This window comes from Molothrus ater, chromosome 9 (assembly GCF_012460135.2).
Source record: "Molothrus ater isolate BHLD 08-10-18 breed brown headed cowbird chromosome 9, BPBGC_Mater_1.1, whole genome shotgun sequence".
Classification (NCBI taxonomy): domain Eukaryota; kingdom Metazoa; phylum Chordata; class Aves; order Passeriformes; family Icteridae; genus Molothrus; species Molothrus ater.
This window is the reverse complement of record NC_050486.2, coordinates 11,566,802-11,583,527: the sequence shown is the minus strand read 5'-3', so window position 1 is coordinate 11,583,527 and position 16,726 is coordinate 11,566,802. Positions and strand designations below refer to the sequence as shown.

Sequence of the window (16,726 nt, the reverse complement as noted above, 5' to 3'; positions counted from 1 at the left end):
TATGTATACATACATGTGATATGGCCCTTAAATTGAGTGAGTTGGAATATATAAATGACAATATACATTTCTGTATGCTTGTCTATAATGGAGTGAAAGCCTTCCTGAGGGGAAATAACAATGATTTCTTTGATAAAACAAAAGGGACAGAGAGAAGCATTTTTGTGTCACCCACTCAGATGACTGCAGAGATGCTGATGTTCTAAATGCATCATCAATGTCAGATGATAATGTTTTCCCTCTCAAAACTTTATCATTTGGTTTTAACAGCAGATCTTTGAGTTTTGTGAATCTGGATGAGCATGACTCATGTATATGTCCTTGGTAAGGATCCTATCCCAGATACTGATGGATAATAAACTTTAAGGAATAAATGAGGTCAAACAAATAATGCAGGATTGTACACTGAGTAGAATGGAGACCTGCTGTTAACTGAGGAAATGGCTGGGAGGTGGCAAAACTGGACCAGGCTGCTGTGGCATTCTCTTCCCACTTGCTGTGCATTCCTCCCCTTCGGGCTTTCAATCCTTGTGCCAGGTACCAGCAGTGCCAGCAGCTGGTGTAAGCACGGCTGAGACCCAAGGGGTACAAGAAGTCTCTTTTTGAGCTAGGACAAGCATTGATGCTGCTATGGGACATTGTCCTGCTGGCCTCTTTGGCACAGGCTGGGTGACACTGGGAATGTCTTTAATCAGAAATGCTTTGATGTTCCATCAGTTACTCTTTGCCAGTTTTCCCAATGGAAAAAAAGTTTTTGCAATAGCACATAGTAAAATTAGAATATATTCTGTTTCTTTTATGTAAATTCTTTAAAGCCATTTTCAATGGTAGAATTTCTTGAAATAAGGGTCAGTAAGATTCACTTAAACTATTAAAACGCTGCTAAATAGAGCAGGTTTCTTAGCAGTTAATTAAGTTTGTCAGAAAAAAATTCACTTCATTTATAATCAGCTGCTGGTTTAAAAGGTGTAAAGTCATCAGGATAAACATTAAAGCAAAAACTTTACCACTTTACAGATTAAACACTCAATTCTGAACAAAAGACAAGTCAATGCACATATATTCATTCCCACTGAGATTACAATATTATCACATAACTAATTTTAAAGAGATAAGAAACCTCACTGCACCCTGGTAGACTTATTAAAAATAAGGTAAAATTTATTAGAAAAAGAAATATAAAAAAATGTTCCTAATAAACTTTTTTGTAGGACTTTCCCAAAGTTTTATTCAATGTATTCATACTATCTTGATCTGTGGATTAGACTGGACATTCTAGTGAATATTCAATATTGGGAGCCTCGAGTTGAAGCTCCCTTTACATGATAGTGCTGACATGTCCCTAAGCAATTCCTGCAGACTGGAACTGCCTGTGACAGGTTCTAGAAAAACAATGGAAAAGGAAGTATTGCTTCAGCATATTTAAATCACATACAAGTTGTCAAAAATTCACTAAAATTGATGGAAGGAATTTGTTGTACTTCAATAGTCAGTGGATGAGGCTGAGCAGCTTCAGTCTCCCAGCCCATGCATGGGGCCCTGCCCTGTGCAGCTCCAGTGGTGGGACCATGGCCTCATTTCAGACCTGCTCTCACAACCTGGCAAGGTGAGCAAGCTGGAGAAGAGGAGGTCTGAAAATGGGCTAAAGATGCAAGGACTAGGTAAGAACAGACCTTACAGGTCAGAGGCACTTTCCTGTTTCTATGTAAAGAAGATAAACTCCATGGCGCTGGCTCACACTCAGTGTGCCTGTCACAAACTCTCTGCTATAGGAGCACTTGTCTTGCACCTCTAAGGCACTGATTTCCTGCTGTCTTGTACCTTGTGCAGACACTTGTCTCACAGCCAGCTGCCTTAAACTGTGCTGGATTTGATGGATGAGTTTTATTTGCAGCAGCTCTTTCCAGATTGCTGAGACATCTTTGATCTTTGTTGCTATGTACCTGGTCAGCAAAAGAGAATCATCAGCAAGATGCAACTTTCTTAGCAGATTTTTAGCTGATGCTACATTTTAGAAAATGATATCTTTTATGTATGGTTTCACTCAGATAACTGTTTCCTGATGCCTTCCTCAGTTCTCAGATGTGACGTTACTCTAGGCAAGCCCACAAACCCAATATCCTGTCAATTCTGGATGCCTGAAGCACAAAAGAAGGGAAAAGCAGCTTTTTTCCTGCATGGACTAGAATATATTGTTTTACTGGATTTTTGATGCAAAAGCAGCCAAGTTCAGTGGCAATTCTATCCTATATTAAAGCAAGATAAAGACCTATTGCAAACTTCAGATGACTTGTTATCTGTACCATGATTTTGCTGAATAACAACAGCAGAGACCATTTTCTGAGTGTTTTAAAAATAAATTTTACAAGTACAGCCTGTACTAGACACTGCACAGGAGAGTGGCTTAGCACAATCAAACGATCATGGAAAGCACAGCTGTCCAAGGTAATTAAGAAAATCCTGGGAGATAGGTCAGTCTAGTGAATGGCCAGGGCATTGCAGTGCTGGGGCTGAAGGCTGATCACATCCCACTCCTGTACTCACACTTCCCAGCTAAATAGTATCCAGGAGGCAGAAGAGATTATCAGTAAGGTGAAAATCAAATACTGTCTGCTCCCCTGTTTTCCAGTAATGCAGCACCAACACAAGGTATAAAGCTTTCTAGACTCCTGCTTTACTCTGATTTACTGTAATACCAGCTGTAAAATGATATAGAATTACACACCATTTTTACTTCACTATTATTAGGCTTCAGTGAACTACTTTTATTTCTCTCATCATTGAATGAATTTGCAATATGCACATTCTAAGTAATAAAAGAAGTGCTTTTATATATATCAAACTATTTAAAAGATCTTAATTTTGGTTTTACTTTTATTTAATCATACAGAAGTACAATTACTAAAACAATTCCTGTGACTCATTTCCATATCTTGATAGCCGAGCAAACATGGCTATATAATGTGTTATATTGTACTTTAAAAAATTATGTGTTTAATGGTAACATCCATAGCTGGCAAAGCCATTCCTGATGTTCCTTAGAACCACAGTGTTAAGTGCCAATGACAGGTTTTTTTTTGCAGTACAATTCAGGAGAGAATTACTCTAGTTCAGTGATATTCACAGGAAATTTTTCTTCTTCAATGGTGAGGGATTTAAATGCAGAAAAACTGTGGTTTAGGGCATGTTAAAAAACAATATAAACAATATACTCAAGGAAAAAAGTACATTTTCTTAACTTGAAACCTAGAGTTGGGATGTGAAAGTTATAACTTATTCTGAGCTTTACACTCTGCAGTGTAGGGCACTTTCTCTGGTTCTCCAACTAGAGCACTTCTATAATACTAGAATAAGACAAGTCAAATAAATGGATTTAGAATGAAAAGACATTAATTTGTCCACAGAGAGTTGGGGTATAAAGTAGAAATATAATTATCAGAGACTCTTTTTCCATTGGCTACTTTTCTAAAACTCAGCATTTATGGAGACTCTCTTTTAATGGAGGGAGTTTTATTGGGTTTTTTTTGCTTGTATCGTGATATATCATTGCTCTGATATAGTTAGATAGATAGATAGATAGATAGATAGATAGATAGATAGATAGATAGATAGATAAACTAAGACTACTATAAATTATAAAAATACAGTTGGAGAACCAGTATAGATGTTAGAATAAATATGTTAAAATCTGTATGATTGCCTTCTGAAATACTAATCTCTTGAAGTGTGTTGGGATAGCTGAAAACAGTGACTACAAAAGAGTGAGACAGATATGCAACAAATGTTGAGCAATTGTTTATCGTATTCAAATACAAGGTCACCAAAATAATAGGTGTGTCTTCTGCACTGTTATGGACAGAATCCAAGCAACTTGCTCAATGTTTTCTTATTTACTGCTTGCTATTTATTAAAGAACACTTGCATAGAGGTGGAAGGTTACCTCAGCTTTTTGCATTTGAACTATGGGATATGTTCCCTGTCTGGGAGATAGTACAGCTTCACAGATGTCTCCCAGATGGTTCTCTGATCCAGTCATACACAGAAGTCAGGTCAGCAACTTCGGAAATAAAATTCAACTCACAGGAAATACTTATAGTTGATTCAGCATGCAGCAATATGACCTTTGTTAGTATTGCAGGAAAAAGAAGAGAAAAAGTTTACATACTTAGAAGAGAAAGCTTTTGTTGAAAATATCTGAGAAACTTTTAGTTTCATATTCCTAGGGCTTACCCAAAGTTAAAAAAAAAAAGAAGAAATGTTTAATAGAATAATGAACTTTTTGGTAAAAAAATTAAGGAAACTTTTAGTTTGCTATTTCTGAGGCTTACTCAATGTCAAAGAAATTTGACACAAAATACCTAATTTTTCACATATCCTAAGTGCCTTTTTAACATGTAGACACCCAACTTAGGCACTCTGCAAACCCTGCATTCAAAATGACAATAAATATTAATGTTCATAGGTATCTATTTGAGGTGTTATTCACAAAGACTAACTCCATGATCCCTAAAGCCAATGCAGGAAGAAAAGCTACTAAAAAGTGCTCTGTGTTATAAATCTCTAGGGCAGGGAAAAGCAGCAGCATCTCAGGCACATGTTAAAGAAAGGGAAAGAATCCTGCTCTGGTGGGGTTAGCTCACAGCCAGACCAGCAAGCAGAAACCCCATGTGGTGGGACAACAGGAGCACTGGGCTGGCACAGGGAACATAGCAGAGCATGTATGCTTGTAATGTTCACAGAGAGGCCACAAAAGAAAACAGATGACTGAAACTTGCACTTGTATGCAGTTCTAGTCACTAGTGTCATCTTTACAGCAGTGTCATTTGGTATGTGCTCCATTTTTTTAGCTCCTTTGAAGCATTCTTGCTGCACACCAACTTGATTTAAATTGCTTGGTGGGGTACTTATTTGTACCAAATGTAACAATTAGTTGTCAAGTGGATTTTCATATCCTGAAGGTAGATGGTACATTTTAAAGGCTTTACAGAATACTGAGGTCACTGTGCTTGTGTCCTCTTGGTGTCAGAGCTCTCAAGGCACCAACAGGCTTTAAGGGCTGTGACCAGCCTCAGCTGGAGCCTCCACTCAGCCCCCTGTCCATGGGCCCAGGAGCTGTTTCTAAGCTGAGCTTTGGCTTTCAGTGGCATGGGCAGCACTGCTGGAGGGGTGCTGGGCTAGATCAGTGCTGGTCACGCCTGCCCTTGGCCACTGAGCTCCTTGATTTGGGACTCGACCTGCAGACTTCCCCTGGGGCGGTTGCAGTGCTGTGGGCCTGCCTGGCAATCCTGGAACTGGTCCTGGTGTGTGGGGCTGGCTGTCTCTCCCCGCAGAGCTGTATCACCACAGTGACCTTGTCCCCTGATGTGGACTCTCACTTGGGTGTGGGGGCTCTCTCTGGAGGTTTCCTGCTCACCTTGCTCAGGTGCTGTGGGGTTGTGCTCTGGCTGCTCTATTTTGCTCAGCTCCTACCTTGCCTTTCCTGATGGCCAGAGATGCTGCCCACTCAGGCTTACTCTTGTGCAGCTTCTCCTTAGTCTTCAGTATATCTTCTCGTTATGCAGTGGTAATTAATATTTATTAGATTTTATTTGTATCTTTCTGTTCTTGATTTTCCATTCCTTTTTCTCTTCAGGTTTCCAGCTAATTTTGCCCTTCTTTTCCTACCCTTCTTCTCCAGCTCGCACTGAACCTCCTAGTTGTAGATCTCACTCCTCTCTCAAATTCCCCTGTCTCCTTCCTCTAGGAAATCCCTGACAGTTGTCTTCAGTAGAACTACTTCATGCCTATCCTTGATGAATGAAGATTTATGACTTCATCTGTCCCTAAATCAAGCACTTCCTCAGGCCACTTCCTCACAATATACATCAGAAGAATTTTACTGGAAGAGAAAGGGTGAGAGAAAAATCTCAGGAGTCATAAGAGAAGTAATAATTTATTATATATTCTTAGTGAAATCCAAGAAAGGTCACTGCACTTAGAGGATTGAGGAGGAGTGGGGGGGTTGGGTGTGGAATAAAATGCCAAGCTCTCCCTTAATTGAATCTTAGGTGTACAAATCCCAAGCTCTTCCTCTTTAAAATATTCATGTAAATTTTCTCTTGCCAAAATTATTGCTGAATAAGCAGAAAGGAAAATGCCATCTTGGTTTGGTTTGGTTTGGTTTGGTTTGGTTTGGTTGGTTTGGTTTGGTTTATTTCTGGGCTAAAGTTCTAGAATAAGTAATAAGTTAGAAGAATTCTCTGCAGTAAATGCAGTGTTTGACAGATGTGCTTCTTCCACAGCAGACATGTTTTCTCCACTAACTAATGCATATGCAAAATGAAAATATGAATCTGCTATTTGGTCCTGTTCATCTGGGGGTATCAGAGACATTACTAGGAGATTTCATGAACCCCATGCAGGCTTTGTGATGTATTTTCTACACTGATGAACTGATTTACAAACAAAGGGGCTAGGGGTGGAAAAAGAAAAATAAAAACCACAAAACCAAGAGAACAATAAAAATTTTAAAAACCCCCAAACCAAAACCCAACAATAAAAATGAGGCAAAAGGAAAAAAAAAAAACAAACCACAACACCACCAGACAAAAAACCCCTGCAAACCAAAGCCCCCCAAGAGCACCTGACTGCAGTGACACAGGGACAGCGGGGCTCTGCCTCAGCACAGCTCTTGGAAGTAGCACCAAAGCAGCTTCCTCTTATCCCTGCTCTAACAGCAGCAGGGGGCAGCTCTCTCATTAATAAAATCATTCATTTCCCACTCCCCCAGCTTTCTGGTCCAAGCATTTTGCTGAATATGAGACTGGGGTTTGTTTGGGGTTCTTTTTTCCCATTATGTGAAGCAATTGAGATGTCAGGTATTGGTTCATTACAAATTCTTTTTCTATGACGGGAATCAAACCATAGCAGACAAAGTTTCTATATTTCCAGACTTTCCTTTGTTATTCAGATTGTCAAAAGCTTTTTATGGCCTCCTGACTGCCGTGTTCCCAAGGCTGTGTTCAACAGTGCTTGTTTCCATTTGTTCCACCATTTCATCTCACTGCTATATCCCTACAGCAGATGCAAAGGCTACTGTAGTAACTAAAAAGGCAGGATTTCTTCCTCCTAAATTAAGGAACTAAGAGTAGGAAATTCCAGTGATCCCCTAGACAGAGTATGCCATCTGCACATTCTCCTTTGATGAACAGTAAATTTAAATTGCAGCTTTCCTGGTGGCTTTCTGATCTGAACTATATTGAATGCTCAGACTTCAATCCAGGCAGTAATTAATGGGACTAGTGGGATTCCAGCCTGCTCCCAAAGGGCTCTGCTTGAGGCAGAGTGCTCAGCCCCAGCCTGTGGGAGCTTTGGGCACAGGGAGCACTCTGTGGGTAACACTGGGATACTGTGAAACTCCACGGAGTGACCTTGCCTAAGGTAGCCTGGTCTGACAAATATCTATTGGAAAAAAGGATTACTAAGAGATGATCTTTCACTCACAGACCTCTTCCAGATCATTCTGGAAGCACACAGATGAAGGCAATGCCATGCTTCACTGCAGAGATTTTACTAAAACTGCACCACAAAAATAACTGTTCTAAATGTATAAACAAGTTGGTTAGGCCCAGAGTTTTTTATCTAGAAAAAGAATGTTTGTCTTGGGGGGATAATCAATACTTAAATATCATAATATAAACATGAAAATAATTTGTTTTATAAAATCTAGGGAAAAAAAAGGTGGACTTAGGAGAGTGTGCAGTTGAAAGCCTTTCAAAGCAGTTATGCTCATATTTAGTAGAACCAGAATAATAACACGCTAGATAAAAACTCTAATTAGGGTACAACAAGCAGGTCCTAGGGGGAAATAAAGCCATTTATAGTTGTGTCTTAAATGAAGCAGAGCTGCAAAGTAAATTTTATCGACACTGCAGTGGAAAGAATTTAGCCACTAGTAAATATCCTTATGTTTTGCTGTTTGGCTTAAAATAGTCTCCTCTCATTCTCTTATACATCTCCTTTTAAATAAGACTGATTCCAATCTCTAGGCTGACTTTGGCACAATATATAAAGTGTAGATGTACACATCAGATATTAATGATTGTTTGAGCTTTTCTATTTAGCAGTAAAAGTGGGAAGTCCACTTCATTCCCATATGAAATTTGTTATCCTTTTCTGTGATTGACAGAAAGCCTTAGTGATAAGTGAGCTGCTGTAATTCAAGTCAATAAATCTCTAGAAGACTTTTAAAGTTATCAAAGGAAATTCTCTTTGCAGCAGGGAAGCTTCTTCTGCAAGAAGAATGAAATTCTCACAATGAAATTCTGCCAGAGGAGAAGTAGATATACTTCCATTAAAAATAGAGTTGAGACACAAAGAAATTTTAAAAAAATAACTCAGAATAGGAGTCTGTTACAACATAAGTGTCCTCAGTTTGGTAAATATGTATATATTTTTAAATGGAAATTAAGGTGATGAAGCCTCTTGTATCAATTTTAGTCCTTACAGTTGTATACCAATAGTTTTAAGACCAGAATAAATCCATGTATTTATTCTTACTGCTGATCTTACCAATCTTACTGAAGAAATACTTCACACAGTACCTGGATATCAGTGGGACTGTTGGTGAAACAAGGGTCCAAACTGCCTGGTCATGGGGTAGAAGAAGAAAAACAAGTGGCTTTTAACCACTGCTGTGAGTCTCTTGGAAGCAAAGGCTGGTCTCTAGTTAAGCCTGAAGGAAGCCAGAGGATTTTCTGTGGTGCTGCCCCATGAGAATGTGTTCCTGCAGGGACACTGCAGCTGTGTGAGCATGGGCTGGGCACTCGGGCTCCCTGGGGCTGGCATCCCAGTGGCACAGCATTTTCAGCAACTTTTAATGGCAAGTTCTTCTCCTAAGGAGTTTTAAACTTCAGGTACTTGTTGCCTATATAAGTATATAATATCTTTTATTGGAAGGCAGTATTAGGTGTTTTTGAAGGTGACACTAAGTTTACACCTGGAAGTAAAATGAGTATTATCCTATGTATTCAGCAGAATTACTGCAACCTGGTAATTTTGTACAAGCCTACCTGCAAGTAAATTAGTGAAAACGTGTTCAAAATGAGAGTTAGCACATTTATGTGACAGGAGCTCAGTTTCAGTATAATTGTTAATGAGCTTGCAAAAATGAAGCTTACTTTTAAAATGAATGTGAATTATCCCTCACCTCAGAGCCTGCTGTGGATGGAACCACGTCCCAGTGAAGTTGGAATTGCAGTGTCATGTAGGCATTTCCCAATCAGACCCCAGTGTGAGTGGCAGATGCCATTTCAGTGAGGGAAAAACAAGCTTTATGTACTCCTTACCTCTCAGAGAGTGTAATTTCCTTGCTCACATATTGAAAATAAGATCCAGATCTCTAACTGGCAGAAGTGTGCTACATGCATGTCTAAAAGTGGGAAAGGCAGATATTAAGCTAGTTCCAAAGCTCTTTTCTGCTGGAACTGACTGGCACTGACCTAGCTTGCAAGCTGTTCTGAATTGTATAACCTGTTTTCATTCCTCCTCTGGTTTTGACATATGGGGATCACCTGAATGGAGCTGTGCCTTTAGCACTTCTGTACAGAAGGTAGCTGGCTGAGTATTGCTTTGTCTGCTGCAATCAGTACAGCCTTATTGTATTAACATTTCTGATAAGAAGATGGAAGGACTGCTGCAAAAAATAAAATGTGTTTGTAGGAGTTCATAGAAATGGCAAATGGTGAAAAATAATTACCTCACATGACAGAATGCTGATCTCTTGAAATCACTTTGAGAAGATCATCAGTACAATGGTGTCATGTGTGGAAGGCTAATGGAGCTCTTGCCTAGGACCCCCAAAAATGTGGATCAAACCACTGCACTTCTAAATATAAAAGTAGGAAATGACTTATGGAATCCGAAAACAGAAATAATGCCTATGCAAATAAATAAGATCACCTATTTTTTAGCAGTAATTCCTAAACAGAAATATTCTCCTTAATTCCAGATGCTCCTACAGCACAGAAAAATAAATTCCAAAACTGAAACTAAACCCACCATTCTAACTATGTAGCAAAGAAAAACAGAAAGAGCTATAAATATAAACCTGAATTAGATATCTCAAATCTCTTCTCAGTATACTTTCCCCTTTTTGCAGAAGTCTTTACTCAAAGCAGTTCATATCTGCATCTAGGGAGAAGAACATAGAAACAGCTTCAAAAATAATGTGAATTTCCCCATATTGTTAGAAAGAGTTATTGCAAAGATGTCTGATCTATATGGATTTGTATAGAAACTAACCAGCCTATATGTGCTTACAGCTACAATGCATATAGGAAAAAGAAAACACCAACTTTTCATATAGAAAATTCTGCAGAGTTCCATAAAATAAACCAAAATGTTCACAGTAAACTATCACTGGCAATTAAGAGTCACAGCATCATCTTGTGGTCAAATATGAAATGGAGAATTTTTGCTGGATTATCCATTGTTTTTGTATTTTATTCAGACAAAAAATTAACAGCATGAAGAAAATGGCTGCTTATGCTGAGGAAAGCCGTTCCCTGACCTAAAGCCTTCTTTAAATATTAACTTTCTCTTTTTGCAAAAAGTCATTTCTACTGAATCAGGAATCATTTTGCAGTCTCAGGTTGAGTGTATGCCTGTGTAGCTGTGGGGCGCTGGCCTTGTCTGGTGCCTGGTGCCCAGCACAGCTCCTCTCTGCCTGCCCTCCTCAGCAGGGCAGGGCACAGGAACTGTGGCCAAAGGCTCCTGGGCCCAGACATGGATAGGGAATGCCTGTTTGGGCAAAACAGTGAGGTACAAAACCAGCTGGCATCTTATCACCTCTCATTGCCCTGTTCATCCCACAGTTCTACTGGGAAAGCCATGCTGGCCTTTAACCCTTTAACGTGTGATTCTGCCCAGTGTAAAATCAGCTGAAGAGAATGAGAAGCAACTGTTTTTCTGGGCTTCTCTAAAAGTTCAGGCAAAAGTTCAAAGACACGTTTTTCTTCTGAAGACATATTATTGCTCATGTCCCAAAGCTCACCATCAAAACCTGAAGGGATGGATGCCAGCTGGCTCCTTCTTCCTTTCAGGAGCATTTCTGTTCTGTGGGGCATCCCCAGAATGGCCAGACAGGGAATTGTCATTGCTCACACGGGACACGCTCGTGGCGATTGAGGGACACGGACCATGCTATGCAAGCAAAGTTCTTTGTTGCATCAGTTTACCAGTATTTATAGGTCTCTAAGTTCTGTCCAAAATTTTCCACCCAGACTCCTTTGCCCCTGTTCCCTTAGTAACACAATCTTCTTGGTTGTCATTCTGTCATCAGCAATGTCCTTGTTACTTTCTTTTGCCAGATCAGTCAGAGTGTCCAGACAGGAGGTCATCACTTTTGTCCTTGCCTTGAGTTTATCTCTCCCAGGGCCAAGAGGATGGTGGCAGCACTCAGCTCAGCTTCTGTGGCTGTCTGATTTCCACATTTTGGAATACTTTTGATAAAGTATCTTTGTTCATGTGGTTGGAAAGAATGCAGTTCTGGATTTGGGTGCAATGCTCATGAACCAGTTGATTTATGATGGTGCATAATCATCGTGAAAAGTTATTTTATCTTCAGCTGTTGGGTTATTCAGGAGAAAAAACAAACCAAATAATGATATTGATCTATGTACCTAAATAATAACTGATAGCATGGATCCATGTGAATTTTGACACCCGCTACAGGAACTTTGTCATCTTGCAGGCACATAAATAGCTGGTGAAGAGACCACAGCCTTACGCTGAAGGCACCATGCGGATCCTTCTCCTCCTCCTCGCAGCTGCAGGGCTTTGTTGGGGGCAGTACAACCCCAACACTGTCCCAAAGAGAACCTCTATTGTGCACCTCTTTGAATGGCGCTGGCAGGATATTGCTGAGGAGTGTGAGCGCTACTTAGCTCCTAATGGATTTGGAGGAGTTCAGGTGAGTTGTTTCCTGTGAGTAGTAGGAAAATGGCATTGTAATGTTTGATAAATAATTTGATTACTAATGCCTGAGCTTGAGACAGTCATCTCTAAGTAACTTTGCTGCTGAGGAGGGAGGGTAGGAAGTAGTAAGGGCTTTTAGAAGCAACCCTAACTCTGCAGGACCCTGTAGGGATGAATGATGGTGTATGTCTAGCAGATCAGTTACAAAGGGGCATGCTGAAAGGCTTCCCCTGAAAGCTAAGTAGAGGGTAAAGCTCTTTACCTTGTTCTAAAGGAAGTATGGAAGCAGTGAGGTTTGGCATTCCTAAGGCTGTCACTGTTACAGGTGAAAATAATTCCTGTGACTTCAGCCCTTCCATGCCCATGTCCTGGAAAGCAGGCCCATGCTGGACCTGGGCATCTCACAGGAACAAACCAAAATGCCTTTCTTGCCAGTGTACAAGACAGACATCTCACAGACCTGAACTTCTGCTGTGGGAGAGAGACTGCGTTGGGTACTAACTTTCCTCTGAGGGCAGAGGTCCTGAGCACAGATTTTGCCCTTAAAATGTTGAGGTAAAGCCATTTCATTTCTTATCAAAGTACATCATTTCATCTGCAGGTTTCACCTCCAAATGAAAATATTGTCATTACTAACCCGAACAGACCCTGGTGGGAAAGATACCAGCCCATTAGCTACAAGATCTGCACTCGATCAGGAAATGAAGAGCAATTCAAAGACATGGTGAAGAGATGCAACAATGTTGGAGTAAGTGCCTTGAAATTCTGTCTGATATGGCAAGAAGTGCTGTATCAGCAGAGGGAAGGTGCTGCTGCCCTCAAAACAGGTGTAAACTGGGAAGAAACTGAGAAGGAAAATAATCAACTTAATAGTGATTGGTGGCTTTCAGGTCACGTGTGCTACCAAACACCCTGAAATGCACATATTGCTTTTCCAGGTTCGTATCTATGTGGATGCTGTCGTCAACCATATGTGTGGGGCTGCAGGTGGCTCAGGCACACATTCTACCTGTGGAAGCCATTTTAATGCTGGAAACAGAGATTTTCCAGCTGTCCCATACTCTGGCTGGGATTTCAATGATGGCAAATGTCACACAGGAAGTGGAGAAATTGAACGTTATGATGATATCTATCAGGTAACTTCCCCTCGAGAAATTTTCATTTTTTTTTTTTTACATGTTCTGTTAACTCTACAGTAAAATCAAATGGTGTAGTGTCTCACAAAACCTGTGCTTAGTCACTTGACAAGTGACTGAAGTAGTGACCATAGGTACGTGTGGCCGAAAATATTCTAAAAACTGAGGAATCAAGAACCTGTGTGCAGATGTTTGCTCCAGAAGTGGGCCCAGTGTACTCAGCTCAGAATGAGCTCATTTTTATAGCTTGTGAACTCTTCTGATCATGATAAGGGGCTCCTTTGGAAAATTGACAGTAGTGCAAGGTGGTGCTGTAGTTACACAACTTACTGGTTTTTGTAGTCAGAATATGTAGCAGTTCTTTCTCAAGCTCTGCCTTCAGCCACTTTGCAGCAATACATTACAGTGTTTCTGCACTTGCACTGCTTCATGTAGGGCTTGTCCTTCATGGGTTCAGATGGCTTCTTCTGTGGTAATCCCTATAACACATATCTCAAATCCTGGATTACAACAAGTTAAAGGTATTTCCATGACAATGTACACTCCCAGTTCCTTTGGACCAGGCCATCATGTTTAACGTTGCAATGAACTCCTCCCCTTCCCCCTGCTCTGGCTTGGACTTAGGCAGACCCTGCAATCCCTCAGGTCCAGCCCAGGCCCTGGCCAGTGCCGGGGTCAGAATGCCCCAGGGTGAGGGCATCAGCAGCACAGGCTGCAGCTGCAGCCCAAGCACAAAGCAGCTGCTGATGAGCCCTAGACTCGAATGCACAGTGAGGCCAGTGAGCCCCAGGGCAAGCACAGGAGCCTGTCAATTATTAGCCAAAATACAGTAACAGCTGTAAATTCCATCTAGCACATTAATCATAGCTGTTGTTAATTCGAACCCTTTGAGTCCCATGTTGGCACCAAAGAGAACTTGTGGTTTAACTCAGCTGGCAGCTAAACACCACTCAGCCTCCTACTTTCAGTGGGATGGGGCAGAGAACTGGAAGAGTAAAAGTGAGGAAACTCATGGATTGAGATAAAGACAGTTTAATAGGTAAAGAGAAAGCCGCACACATAAGCAAAGTAAAACAAGAATGTATTCACCACTTCCCATTGGAAGGCAGGTGTCCAGCTGTCTCCAGGACAGTAGGGCTTTATCATGAGCAACAGTGACTTGTGAAGACAAAACCTTTACTCTGGATATCACTCTCTCCCTTCTTCCCAATCCAATACAACCTCATTACCCACCACCCCACCTGCACCCCTCCTTTGGTGTAATACAGAGAAATCTTTATTTTTTTCTTTTCTGTTGCACAGGTCCGGGACTGCCGCTTGAGCGGCCTTCTGGATCTGGCCCTGGAGAAGGACTATGTGCGCTCAAAGGTTGCAGAGTACATGAACCATCTCATTGACATTGGTGTAGCAGGATTCCGAATTGATGCTGCCAAGCACATGTGGCCTGGGGACATAAGAGCATTTCTGGACAAGCTGCATGATCTAAACACTCAATGGTTTTCTGCGGGAACTAAACCTTTCATTTATCAGGAGGTAATCTCCACATTTTCTCCTTTATGTTTGCCTTTCTCTTTTGTATCTCTTTTGCCTCCTCCTTCAGAGGAGCAACAGTACATCTTCATCCCATTTACCCTAGCAAGGAGCTCACAATTTACATAGAGCAGACATAGGCAGACATAGGCATTTTTGATTCTTAAAAATGCCTCCACAACAGATTGTCAATCAACTTTAGCTTTCCTTTCATCAGTCATGCTTTTATATATGTCCCTAAAGTCTTATTCTGCATTTGTGTTGCTCTACACAGCACAAATAGATCATTACTTTCTTTTGCATTGCTGGTCTTTGTGAGACAAGAAGGGATGCAGGTTTTCTTTCTGGTACCAGGTAATTGACTTGGGTGGAGAGCCCATCAAAGGCAGCGAGTACTTTGGAAATGGCCGAGTGACAGAATTCAAGTACGGTGCCAAACTGGGGACAGTGCTGCGCAAGTGGAACGGAGAAAAGATGGCCTACTTAAAGTAAGGATGAAGGTGCTGCAATTGATGCAGGATTGACTGGATACAGCAGTTGACAGGGTAGCTCCAAGTCTGTGTTTTTGTTTAGGAACTGGGGAGAAGGCTGGGGCTTTGTGCCTTCTGACAGAGCCCTGGTCTTTGTGGATAATCATGACAACCAGAGAGGACACGGGGCTGGTGGATCTTCTATTCTAACCTTCTGGGATGCCAGGTAAGGGATTGCTCTTGTGTGGGTGATGCTTCTTGCTTTTGCTTGTTTGTCTGTGTGTTCTCAGTCAGGTTCCTCCTTCCATGGCTCATTCCTTGTTTGTCCACCAAACAGGCTCTATAAAATGGCAGTTGGTTTCATGCTTGCCCATCCGTATGGCCTCACACGTGTGATGTCAAGTTATCGCTGGCCAAGAAATTTTCAAAATGGAAAGGTGAGCTTTAATTAATTAAATAATTAGTTTAAATTAATTTAATTAAATTATTGCTGAAGATCCACCCATGGGGATTAAGGGTGAGAGCAGGGCCAGAGAAGTAGTCCAGTGCATTTCAGGTTTTTGAGAGATTTCCCTGTCCTGGGCTGGAGGTAGCCAGTGAAACTTTGATGCTCCCTCTAGCTTTCTTCACCAGAGGGACTCTCTGCGTTTTCAGCCACAAGATATGCCAGAATCTCTTTTTTATGAAGAAAGAAAACCTTTCATTTTAATGACAGGACGTCAATGACTGGGTTGGGCCCCCAAGTAACTCAGATGGCTCCACCAAGGCCGTTACAATCAATCCGGACACGACCTGTGGCAACGACTGGGTTTGTGAACATCGCTGGCGTCAGATCAGGTAGGGCACTGGGGAGAAACAAGAAGTCAAAGCAGCTGCTTTTGCTTCCTGCTCCATGTGGCTTTAGGGGTGTTGCAGGTGCAGTGGCAGACATGGCTTGTGTTTTCAGGAACATGGTGATCTTCCGTAACGTGGTGGATGGTGAGCCTTTCTCCAACTGGTGGGACAATGGCAGCAATCAAGTGGCTTTTGGCCGTGGTAATAAAGGCTTCATCATCTTCAATAATGACAACTGGTAAGTCAGTGGCAGAAAGTTCTCTCGGTCCCCAGAGAGAACAATAGCATCCCTCATCCGCAATCCAACTTGAGTTATTTGAGTGCATGCTGGGTCCAGAGAGCTAAAATGGGTGTGTAGGAGGGGTGGGATCAGAAACCTTATGCTTTACAATGCCCTTCCAATAGGGGAGTAAGATCATGTTCAGAAATCTTACACACCTTTTGAAATACCTGTTTTAAAAACAATGCATAAATCGTGTTTATTTTCTCATAGGAATATGAATGTCTATGTGCAAACTGGACTGCCTGCTGGTACCTACTGTGATGTTATTTCTGGACAAAAGGAGAACAACAAATGTACTGGAAAGCAGGTGTTTGTTTCTGGTGATGGAAAGGCTAATTTCCAGATTAATACCGATGCTGAAGATCCATTTATTGCAATTCATGTTGATGCCAAGTTATAATTTGGGAGAAATAGCCTCCTCTGTTTGATCTGTGTATTACTGTTTCCCCCATATGTTATTCCCTGCTTTTTGAGCATGAAGGAATCTCTATTGCATAATAAACGGCATTCAAATTGAA

At 41.2% G+C, this 16,726-nt stretch overlaps 1 protein-coding gene across 1 annotated transcript; it reads left to right on the top strand.

Annotated features, from left to right (window-relative positions):
• Positions 1-11,756: 11,756 nt before the first annotated feature.
• On the top strand, positions 11,757-16,726 carry LOC118689800 (pancreatic alpha-amylase-like). Its single transcript, XM_036388269.2, has 10 exons — positions 11,757-11,950; positions 12,557-12,703; positions 12,894-13,091; positions 14,394-14,624; positions 14,976-15,109; positions 15,195-15,317; positions 15,429-15,528; positions 15,807-15,928; positions 16,038-16,163; positions 16,419-16,726. The coding sequence occupies exons 1-10, from the start codon at positions 11,780-11,782 to the stop codon at positions 16,606-16,608; spliced, it is 1,542 nt and encodes a 513-aa protein (XP_036244162.1). The 5' UTR covers positions 11,757-11,779; the 3' UTR covers positions 16,609-16,726.